Raw genomic sequence first — 12870 nt, forward strand, 5'->3', positions numbered from 1 at the left:
AATATAAATTTTCTATTGTTCAGATGCCAACTAAGTAAATCACCTCATATTATGATTATACTAGATCCAGACAAGATTTACTTATGTTGATCTTATGAAGGTTTTAGGTTGACAGGTTAGTATCTATGGCAAGTAAAATTTATTGTGTATTTTAAAAGGGTAACTATTATATTTATTTACTGAGGCTTCGCCCAATGAGAAGATAAATCAAGTAAAGTTGCATTGCATGATGAAAAGTTATCACAGTAATCATTATTTTTGGGTTTGGGAATGGGGATGTTCCACTGCAGGATCAGTATCTATAATCCCTGAATAGTAGAGCACAATCAGTTCAGCGCTTACCGAGATCTTAAGCTTTATACAGACAGATATACAGACGGACATCGTTCTACAATGTATTATGTATTATAACTGATCCCTTCATCCCTGGTATATTACCAAGCTTCTTACAAAATCCATCAGATTGAATAAACAAATCTTCAGTTGTAATGTTTTCTGATATAATTAATCTATTATCTTTGCACTTTCATTACATTCAATTTAAAGAAGCTACTTTGTAATTCAAAATATCCCTCTGCCTCTCTGTAAAAAAACAGAATGAAGGAAGCGTGTAGATTGGGTAGATAAAAAGTAAAACAGTAACAAGCCCTTTTCACTCCACAGTTGGAGCATAGGCCGCTGACAATTTGTCAGTGTTTCTGTAACAATGTGGCTTTTTATGGATATGGGATAGGGTTGTCAGCCCTAAGCCCTATGATTGCGGTGTAAAGCATCAATTTGCCCATCAGACAATTATTAGGTTTAATAATAAAAATAAAATAGTCTAAATCCATACAAGGACCTAAAAGAAGCTTCATAGTAAAGGAGAACCATATAAGTTCAGTGGTTAGCAAGATCCTTCACTATAGACAAAAAGAGCTTACTACTTTGTGTATAATAATGAAAAAAAAATGTATGTAGAAGAAAGGATAATATTTCCTGGTTTTCTGATCTCAAAAGTTGAATAATCCGCGGAATATGATCCATTTCTCACTTCCTCAAACGTATTATTTAATCTTTTTCCTCTCCAATCATAAGGCTAAAATTAAAATTGTAATTTTAAGAAATATGGTATTGTTATACACCTTAAAAATGGAAATATTATCTAATTAAAACATTAAAGTAAAACATTAGAGGGAGAAAGGGTTAACCGTTATCCTTATACTAAAGTAACAGGATGTTTGTCTGTGTGTCTGTCTGTCTGTGTGTACCGAAGGATCTCGCTAACCACTGAACCGATTGGGTTCTCCTTAACAGGGTAGATTCTCATATGTCCCGGGAAGGTTTATAACTATTTAATTTACCAATTTTAGAAAGAGAGTTCAACGAAAAATAAACGTCAAACGTAAATTTTTTTTAACTTTTTCTTTTAAAATCTAAAATAAGAAATTGAATTATCAAATTCGACTCTCTCCTCCTCAAGTGCCCCTAGTGGCCTCTAGGGGCGTAGCCGCTAGTAATGCATAAAATAAAATGTTTTTTTGAAAAAATTTATGTAAAAAACTAAAAAATAACTGGTACATTTAACATTACTATTATATCAATTTATGTAATGAAATCAATGTTTATGATTATGCTTGTATGTAAACATTAATGTACCATTCCAGTTTCGATTCTATTGAAAGTGGAATAGTACATTACAAAAATCATATCGGCTTATGATGATATCATTACCAGGAGAGGTAAAAATGAAATCATACATAACCTTTTTTTATAGGGACAAAACCGTAATCATAGATTATATTTCTGCTTTTAGAAAACTAATTTCACCTTCCTATCTGTTTAACACATAACAAAAAATGATGATACCAGTATTGTAATACAGGTATTAAACATTTATAGACAAACAATAAAATTAAAGTTAAATGAAAAAAAAAAAGGAAAAAACATTCAAATAAGAATTATCTACAATGTCAAAAGACAATCTTGTAAAAGAGATAATATTGGATAGCCTTTATAGTAGATAATATACAAGTTAAAAGAAAAAAAAATATTTAGAATATAAAACAACAACAAAAATAATAAGGACATTACATTACATTCCTTGTTGATGAAGTACCAACCTCATAGTTGCTAATTAATCCTCTTAATAGTTCATCATTACCAGTATATCCAAAATCATTCTAAATAGAATTATATAAAGGACCAACCTTATTTTTGCTTATTTCACCTTTTATTAGGCCAGCATTAGCAGAGTAACCGAAATCGTTCTAAAATTTAACAACTTTAGAATTACATGTTAGCAATTAAAGTATTATATTATGTTTGTTTGGTTCAATTCCCTTTAAAACAAGGATGACAGCTTCCATAAAAGCTGAGCTCTGAAATGGTAGGACAAACGAACATTAACACTTGTAGAGTGTCAGAATTGAATAATTAGAATATAAATGTATAAAAGTCGAAAAAAATTGTAAGTAAATATGTTGAAAAACTGCCTAAATATATTTACATTGTACTTTGTTGTCCTAGGAATTAGTATTCCAAAAAAATTGATAAATCGGAATATAAAATCACATAAAATTTATTTTTAAAAAGGTAATAATCAATAGGTTTAAAATGAACATACGGACATTCTGGTAACAATTATACCGATGCTACACTTTCTAAATCGTACCTAACTACTACATGAATTACCAAGCAAAGTTTGAAATCAATAGGACAATTCTAACATGCCTAAATTAACGAAAAAATCTATCCGCTCCGGACAGACGGACGGATTGACCATAATTATAGAAAAGCTTTGATTTAAAAAAAAACTGCGCCATACATTATATGATATTAATTATTGTAATTAGAAGTTGGAATGAATACATGTGACACCTTGTTTAACCCCCTCAACTAAAGCTTGGATGTCCTTGGCATTGTTATTAAATATAAACCAAACCTGATAGCTAAATTGGTCATTTTGACACATGTAAACATCGGGCATTGCAATGTTATCGAAGGATGTTGTAGATTTCTCATACACCACTGGCTTGGCAAAATAATGGTCCACGGCTCTATTCATATATCTTATAACTATTTATTCAACCGCATTTAAAACCTCGAACTACTTTATAATGATTTTGTCTTTCTGCTCGTCCATTACTTCAGAAAAGTATTGGGGAGATAAGATTTTCTTGGCTGCTTTTCAAGTTTTTTGTGCTTCGCGTATAATAAATGTTGTCACTTTTGTTTCAAAAGTCCCCTCCCCCCCCCCTTACATTTCTTTAGCGGATAAATTTTGTGGTCTAAGGCCTTTGCTAAAACATATAAAAAATTATTGATTTATAAGATTTCCTGATCATTTGCAAAAAGAAAATAACACTAAGTACACATTTTAGAAAAAATAAAATAATTTTATAATTAACCATTTTCACTCTAATTTGAATTTTTTATTTAGTACAAAAATATTGAAGAACATTATTTAGTATTTAATCTTGAACACAAAATGCTTATAATACTTTCACTTATAACCCCCTTCCACTTATTTTTAAAATAAATAAGTTGAGGTAGTTTTCGTTTGATTTTTACTACTGTAGGTCAGGCTAAGTTCAAATATTGGGCAATGGGTAGCCCCGCAGGGTTATAACACCACAGGTATAGGAACTGCTTTGTTAGACATGAGAAAAAAATTATACTTCCTTATTTTTCGTCCATTTAAAAATTAAGGGGGGATGTGAAATCAGTGCTCAATTGACACTTTATGTGAACGCACTAAATATGTTTTATTTTAGAGTGCATTTTATACACTGCAATGTATAAATTAAGGTAATTTTTCTACCTCTATCATTAAAGATTATTAATATTTTTAAAAAAGAAGCTTTTCTATATTTAGGGTCAGTCCGTCCGTACGTCCGTCCGTTACGGATAGCTTTTTTCGTTAATTTAGGCATGTTAGAGTTGTCCTATCAATTTCAAACTTTGCATGGTGATTCTTGTAGTAGTTAACGTTAGACACTATTTAGACTATTTTAAACATGTTGATTTTTTACTTTTTTGATATTAAATTTTTGTATGTTAGAATTATCCGATTCATCTGATTTTTGGAATTCTGATTACTGTTACAACAAAGTACAACGTTATAAGCGAAGCATTTCTATAATCAAGTCCTAAAAATGTAAGTATGTCCTTAAACATTATTATGTATTTATGCAGTTTTGCAACAAATTTACTTAAAATTTTGCTTCATTTATATTATGGTTATTCAGTTCTGACACTATAAGTTAGTGTTCATGTCCGTTTGTCCTACAGTTTCAGAGCTTCGCTTTTATGGATGTTGTCATCCTTGTTATAGTAAATATTGACATTTTTACACACACTAGGAAGTTTTAGCGATTTTAGATTAGGTTTTAATGTTTAAAATATTAATCTAATTAGCGCCTATATATATAAGTTGGAACCATTACTCTATTCTTTATTCTTTTCTAATTTTGTCCAACTAGTCATTGTGATTTGTACTTTAGCATTATTGTCTTTACTGCGCAAGTCAAAGATTCCTTCTAATTTACCAGAAATTTTTAGGGTTTTCACTTCTATTCCTCCTTATTCTATGATAATACACATATTTATATATATGTATATGTGTTAAAACATTATGTTATCTATCAATTTATATTGATATCATATTACTTTTTTATAAGAATGGAGATCGGATGTTATCTAACAACTCAAATATTTTGTATTGTCCTTATATCCTAAAACAAAATCTTTAAAATTAGTTACTAAACTGTAATTTAATCCAATGGAATTAAGTAGTTTTAAGGTAAATGGCGCTAAAAGTAAAGTTTGGGAGAAAAAGTTATCCTCATTCCACCTTATAATGCATTCTCCTTTTCTTGCTTTTAGAGCCCTATCCTTTGCTATAAGTATAAGTAAAGTTATTTGTGTGAAGTCATTCCCTTTAAAACACTCATAATAAATATTAGATGAATAAGAATTTTCTTTTAGAAAAATAAATTCTGGACATTCATTATTATATATTTTATCCAAAAATGTGGCCATACAGTGAGCGAAATATTTTGCAAACCTGCATTCAAAAATTGCATGTTCACTGTCATTTATAATTTTGCATGATTTGCATAAATTGCTTTCAATAATATTCCATTTAAAAAGCTTGTTAGAGCTTACTAATGTACGAGTAAATTGTTCAAAAAGAAAACCCTTAAAATACATAGTTATGGGTAAATTAAGTATAATATTAAAACTATATTTAAAACTTTCCATGTCTGGAAACAATTTTTTGTCAATTTTTCTTAAATTCAAAGAAGGATGTGCTGACCAAATCTTTTGCTTGTGCATTTGCTTAAAATAAAGGGCAACAATGGAAGGAGACTTAAATGACATTGTCATAATAGTTTTATTTGCATTTTTGCTTTGTTTTGAAGAAATACAAAAGAGCAAAAAAATATTTTTTTGGTGAAGGCTGAACTCACCCTCCCCAAAAATAGTTTAAAACCTTCCCAGGACCTATAGGAAGCTTCACTGTAAAGGAGAACAATATTGGTTTAGCAGTTATCGAGATCCTTCGAGACAAACAAAAAACGCTTACTACTTTATATAATAGGATAAGAAAAAATTTTACTTCCTTTTTTTTCGTTCATTTAAAATTTAAAGGGGGATGTGAAATCAGTGCTCAATAGACACTTTATGTGAACGCACTAATTATGTTTTATTTTAGAGTGCATTTTATACACTGCAATGCACATTGGGGCAAATCAATCAAAAAGGGGATTTAATTATTTAGTACCCTTAAAATTCATCCCACAAAAATTTCATTTTATACTTTTTTGTAGGCAATTTAACAACGAACAAATTTGCTTTTATGTTTTTTTCTGTCATTTGAAAGAAACATGGAGATAAAGGTCATTTAATGAAGGTAGATGGAAAATTACCGGAATAACCCCTCCCCAAAAATAGCGCCTCCTTAACCTATCCATCTATCTATTAATCTATCTATCCATCCTTCTTTCTATCCATCTATCTATCAATCTATCTATCCATCTATCTATCCATCAATCTATCCATCTATCTATCCATCTATCTATCTATCTATCAATCTATCTATTTATCCATCTATCTATCCATCTATATATCCATCTTTCTATCCATCTATCTATCTATCCATCTAATTATCCAAATATCTATCAATCTATCTTACCATCTATCTATCCATCTATTTATTCATCTATCTATACATCTATCTATACATCTATCTATCCATCTATATATCCATCTATATATCCATCTATCGATCCATCTATCTATTCATCTATCTATACATCTATCTATACATCTATCTATCCATCTATCAATCCATCTATCTATTCATCTATCTATACATCTATCTATCCATCTATATATCCATCTATATATCCATCTATCTATTCATCTATCTATTCATCTATCTATCCATCTATCTATCCATCTATCTATCCATCTATCTATCCATCTATCTATCCATCTATCTATCCATCTATCTATCCATCTATCTATCCATCCATCTATCTATCTATCCATCTATCTATCTATCCATCTATCCATCTATCTATCCATCTATCGATCCATCTATCTATCCATCAACTATTTATCTATCTATCCATCAACTATCCATATATCCATCCATCTATCTATCCATCTATCTATCCATTTATCTATCCATTTATCTATCCATTTATCTATCCATCCATCCATCTATACATCCGTCTATCCATCTGTCTATCCATCTGTCTATCCATCTGTCTATCCATCTGTCTATCCATCTGTCTATCCATCTGTCTATCCATCTGTCTATCCATCTACTCATCCATCTATCTATCCATCTACTCATCCATCTACTCATCCATCTACTCATCCATCTATCTATCCATCCATCTATCCATCCCTCTATCCATCTGTCTACCAATCTGTCTATCCATCTGTCTTCAGTAGAAGGGGAGAGGATGGTGTAAAGGGGTGGATGGGTATTCTTATTTTAGCAAGCTACAAGTTTCACTTATTAATAAATCCATTATAAATTTGAGCATGATTGACATAAATTTTTATTGGCTAATAACTATATTTATAACTAGCGGCTACAACCCTAGAGGCCTCTAGTGGCACTTTTAATGTTTTTTTTTATTTAAAATATCTAATTACAGAAATAATTGGTTTATGTTTCGTTCACGTCTCTTTTTCGGGAGGGGTAATTTTTTTCTAGGGGTGATTTCTCTTGGGAGGGTGGTGGTACCCTCCCCCAAAATAGTTATAAACCTTCCTGGGACATATGAAAAGCTACCCTGTTAAGGAGAACCCGATCGGTTCAGCGGTTAGCGAGATCCTTTGGTACAAACACAGACATCCTGTTACTTTAGTATAAGGATGATATTATGATTCTTGTTTACTGTTTATATGTATACTAGCAGTTTCGCCCCTAGCCTCTATGGGCTTTGCTCTAAGAGGTAATTAAACAAGGATGACAACATCCATAGAAGCGAAGCTCTGAAATGGAAGGACAAACGAACACTAACACTTGTGAAGTGTCAGAACTAAATATTAATGCATGTCTATACAAAATTGTAATTAAAACTGATTAAATACATGTTACTGTTTAAGGACATACTGACGTTTTTAGGACTTTTTTTATAGAGATGCTTCGCTTATAACACTATACTTTATTGTACTAGGAATCAGTATTCAAAAATCAGATGAATAGGATATTTTTAACATTCAAAACCATTATTTGTTGTCATAAAATTAAAAAATCAGCTTGTTATAAATGGATGTATCGACTTTCTGGTAACGATAATAGAGTTGCTGTGCTTTCTAAGTCATACCTAACTGTTGTAGAAAACGGCATGAAAAGTTTGAAATTGATAGGACAATTCTAGCCTGTTTAAATTAACTAAAAGAGCTAACTGTAACAGACGTACGGACGGACCGATCCTAATTATAGAAATATGAAAAAAATTAGAGGATTTTTTTTGTAAAATAGCTTTAAACCACCACAGGACCAGTAGATATATTCCCTGAAGAGTAGAATATAATCGGTTTAGTGGTTACCGAGATCTTACAGACAAACAGACATTAAGCTACTTTTTATTATAGATTAACGCCCAGGGATATAAGGAACAAAACAATAACCGATTAATGTATGTACATCCCCAATATTGATACATAAAATAATAAATCATATTACAAAATTGATTGTCTGTAGATGACAATTAGCGGTTGAAAAGTTTTGATACTCATCTTAATGAACCAACCAAAAAAACATCAATCAAATTTCCTAAAGTTGTTATGCCAACGAATATAAAAACGTTATTATTAAACTTTGAAGTTTTGGGACTAGTGCAATGTCCTCTCCCTTTCTAAATAAAACTGCTTATGCTAAACATGAAGACCATGTAACTACATAATTTAAAAACAAAGCATTACCAATAGACAGACAGATAGACTACTTGCTAATTCGAATTTAGAATGATTATTAGAACACTTCGTTATTTGAATATTATCTTTACCTTTCCGCAGTGAGAGAGGGGATATTGGGCTGTTTAAAAAACTAGTCCCCAAAGTTTTACAGTTGTGCGTTCAAACGTTTTAACCACTAACTTTAATCTACACAAGGGGTAATTTTGTGTATTACCATTGGGGATGTACATCAATTTATTGACCTTTGTCTTATCCCTTTAGATCCCTGATATTTGTAATAATCCATAGAAACGATTATTCAGTTACATTAAAACATCAAACATAAAGAGGTTTAGATTTAGGTTTAGCCCCCCCTTCCTCCCCTCTCAATCATTTAGTGCAATAGAACTTGAAAATATTCATTATCAACTTTAATTCAAAGTCTGATCAAATAAATATTTCTCATAACTATGTTTTTGCGTCTTTTATTTATATGTATTACATCTCACATTTTGACTTTAAAAGCACATTTAAAAGATTTTCCTAACAAACTTTTCGTGCACCCAACCTCAGAAAACGCGCTAAAAACCCCTACGGGGGCGCGGGGGGGTAAATGAGACCAGTACAGGCGATTATAATATGTCTTTGGGTAATCAAATATCGTATTTTTAGTCAGTGGCAACCAGTGAAAACGTGTTTCCTCTTACTGTCTACTTAAATGTTGATTATAAAACAAACAAAAATAAACTAAAATCTTAACTTCAACTAGAATTATTTAGGACTAATATCTTTAATCTGTGTTTTTTTCTTTTATATTGTCAAAATACATGTAGTGCATGACTCACCTGAAGTTATTTTGTCTAATTACGTTAATTCTAAGAGATTTTATAATACTTTTAAAATTGTTGGTGAAACACAAAATATATGCCTTTTTCTGTAAGAAAATTTTTGCATATCTTGACTTTCAGACTTTAGAAAGCTTACTTAAAAAGCGTATTTTTACAATTCCTTTGAAATCTGATGTACATTGGGTATGATAATACTCATAGAATGATTAAAACTTGATTTGGGGGTGGTGAATTGAATCCCCTTGTTGCCCCTATGTGCAATGTATAAATCAAGGTAACGTTTCTACCTCCATCATTAAAGAATATCAATATTTTTAAAAGCGAAGCTTTTCTATAATTAGGGTCGGTCCGTCCATACGTCCGTCCGTTACTAATAGCTTTTTTAGTTAATTTAGGCATGTTAGAATTGTTCTATCGATTTCAAACTTTGCATGGTGATTCCTGTAGTAGTTAACGTTGGACACTATTTAGAAAGCGTATGTCCTTTTAAACATGTTGATTTTTTACTTTTTTGATATTAAATATTTGTATTTTAGAATTATCTGATTTTTGAAATTCTGATTCCTATTACAACAAAGTACAATGTTATAAGCGAAGCATTTCTATAATCAAGTCCTAAAAATGTAAGAATGTCCTTAAACATTATTATGTATTTCTGCAGTTTTGCAACAAATTTAATTAAAATTTGCTTCTACTGACACTATACTAGAGTTCATGTCCGTTTGTCCTACAGTTTCAGAGCTTCACTTTTATGGATGCTGTCATCCTTGTTATAGTAAACATTGACATTTTTACTCGCACTAGGAAGTTTTAGCGATTTTAGACTAGGTTTTAATGTTTAAAATATTGATCTAATTAGCGCCTATATATAAGTTAAAACTAATACTCTATTCTTTTTTCGGGAATAGTCCCTTTCGTGGCAACGCCCCTTAAGGGGAGATTCGTTGTATTTTCAAAATGGCTTTGTATAGGTTATTTTAGGTTAGGTTATATTGGGTTAGGTGATTGCCCCACAGGGTTAGGCAATTGGCCCCGCAGGGTTAGAGCCCACCGCAGGGCCTATAAATAAGAGAAAAGCTACTATGAAAAATACGAAGAATCGCCCCTTAATGTGTGTTGCCACTAAAGGGACTGTACCTCTTTTTTCTTTTTAATTTCAGTAATAGCTCATCAGTATTTTTTTCCTTATATAATTAATTTTTCTTATATATTTCTAATTTTTTGTAAAGAAAATATTATCTGATAACCTTTACCAACAACTATCTACATCTCCAAGTATCAACAAATTCTTAAAAACTAATTAGGGATCACGTATTTGTACAGTCCTAGTTGACTTTGTGATTCCTTACTTTTCTTTTACAATTAATAATTACTATTTATTTAAAATGTGTTTAAATGATTTATTCTTCTTACTAGAAAAATCATAAATAAATTAAACTTGATAATATTACATAATACACATATTTATATATATGTATATGTGTTAAAACATTATGTTATCTTTCAATTTATATTGATATCATATTACTTTTTTATAAGAATGGAGATCGGATGTTATCTAACAACTCAAATATTTTGTATTGTCCTTATATCCTAAAACAAAATCTTTAAAATTAGTAACTAAACTGTAATTTAATCCAATGGAATTAAGTAGTTTTAAGGTAAATGGCGCTAAAAGTAAAGTTTGGTAGAAAAAGTTATCCTTATTCCACCTTATAATGCATTCTTCTTTGCTTGCTTTTAGAGCCCAATCCTTTGCTATAAGTATAAGTAAAGTTATTTGTATGAAGTCATCCCCTTTAAAACACTCATAATAAATATTAAATGAATAAAAATTTTCTTTTAGAAAAATAAATTCTGGACATTCATTATTATATATTTTATCAAAGAATGTGGCCATACAGTAGCTACTTTAAATCTATAGCCAGAAGGACTTGACCAAAGAAATTTAGATGTATGTTTCTAAATTTGTTTGTTCATAGCTTCATTTGGACTATAAATTCTGTAAATATGAAATGCTAATGAATTCATGAAAGCAAGGCAAACATTTCTTCTTTTAAATTGTATTTTCTAAAAACCGGTAAATAATAAGTGTTTTTATGAAGAGAGTTGACCAATTACTATTATTCAAAACTAACACATACATATCACAATGGCATAGACTCGAAACAAAGTATTAACACACTTTACCACTAAACTGTAAACAAATAAATATGATAAAAAATATACAAGCAAAATAACAAGTTACTGTTGAGATTCAATTCCTTCTCGTCCCTTCTTGAGCATAAAATAAATTTGAAAATTAAATATAAATTTTAAATTCCTTATCAGGATGTTGTTTTCATATGTTGTCTTTATGACAGGTAAAGATTTTATGGATATATTTCTTTAATTATATATATAAAAATATTGTACAATAATATCAAATTAAATTGAAGATAATTTATGTTTTTGGTTTTTTTTTGTACAAAAATCATCCCTGTATGAAGGAAGAAAAAGGTTTGTTTTGGTTTACATAGCAGACTAAATATATTATGATAATATACAATGTCTGTTTGTAAGTTCATGTTTATAATATTGATTTTTATAAATGGATTAATGAACAAAACAGCATTTTGATACTCCGCGCATCATTTTACCCACAAACCTGTCGCATAACTCTTTTTTTTCAAATTTTGATCCTTGATTTTTATCCTTAAAAAAAAGTAACATGATGCCTTATATCTATTTATCTCAAAGGATCTCGCTAACTGTTAGACAGATATGGTTTTTCTTTACATTAAAGCATTTTATATGTCCTGGGAATGTTAATAACTATTTTGGGAAAGGGTGCCTCCACCATTTAAAGATAAATTGCTCCTGAACAAAACATATCCCTATAAAATTTTTGAAAAAACTATGATCTTAAGTGTAGTTATGACTCTCCCCCCCCCCCCTCCCCTCCCTTTCCCCAAGTGCCCCTAGAGGCTTTAAGGGTATGTAGCCGCTAGTCCTTATAGGAAAATAACGGGATGTATGTATATCTATTTGTAACAAAGGCACTTGCTATCCACTGAACCGATATGGTCCTTTTTTTTGTAAAACGTTTTAGAATTAAAAAGAAAATAAATGTTTCAGATAATAACAACCCAACAAATGAAGTCTATTACAATTTGATCAGCTGATTGGTTTGAATACTAGATGTTTTTTAAGTAATGCAGCTACCCTAAATCTAAATTGGGTTAGCCTTATTAACCCTTTACAGTCGGGCCCCTTGCCGCACCTTAATCGGTCGGGGGGGCGTTCAACTCAGTTCATATTAGAGCTAGAGGGCTAATTTTTTTCTGCAAGTCCCCTGTTTGATAATGAATTTCCGACCTATTATTAGTCTAAGTCAATTTTCGCTTCCTTCACCCTTTTATTTAACAACCTTTGTTTTTAGGGTTTTTTTTACTTAACCCTTAATTATATCAATTGAGCAACAATATTTTGGCTGGTAGAGGTCACATGCCCATTTAAATATTAAAATAAAAGAATAGAGGGTTATGAGCTAATCAGACTTCTTTTTACAAAACCTGGCAAGCACAGGGGCATCCAAGCCTTTTTTTTGGGGTGGAAGTAAAAGGCGCGCGAAGCT

The 12870-nt window shown here is 30.6% G+C and overlaps 1 protein-coding gene across 1 annotated transcript; it reads right to left on the reverse strand.

Annotated features, from left to right (window-relative positions):
• Positions 1-922: 922 nt before the first annotated feature.
• LOC145322090 (uncharacterized) lies at positions 923-3046 on the reverse strand. The gene is made up of 3 exons (XM_080163860.1): positions 2924-3046; positions 2103-2162; positions 923-1078 (listed from the first exon to the last, which is right to left on the reverse strand). The coding sequence occupies exons 1-3, from the start codon at positions 3044-3046 to the stop codon at positions 923-925; spliced, it is 339 nt and encodes a 112-aa protein (XP_080019986.1).
• Positions 3047-12870: the final 9824 nt, after the last annotated feature.

The sequence above is a fragment of the Acartia tonsa genome, chromosome 6 (genome assembly GCF_053477335.1).
Source record: "Acartia tonsa isolate MP-2025a chromosome 6, ASM5347733v1, whole genome shotgun sequence".
NCBI lineage: Eukaryota > Metazoa > Arthropoda > Copepoda > Calanoida > Acartiidae > Acartia > Acartia tonsa.

Bases quoted from the DNA above. Each gene is read 5' to 3' on its own strand.
- LOC145322090 (XM_080163860.1), bottom strand. From the start codon at position 3,046: ATGAATAGAGCCGTGGACCATTATTTTGCCAAGCCAGTGGTGTATGAG. The intron at 2,163-2,923 runs GTTTGGTTTATA...AATTCTATTTAG, and splicing joins ATGACCAATTTAGCTATCAG to AATGATTTTGGATATACTGG. The intron at 1,079-2,102 runs GTTGGTACTTCA...TTTTAATTTTAG, and splicing joins GATTAATTAGCAACTATGAG to CCTTATGATTGGAGAGGAAA.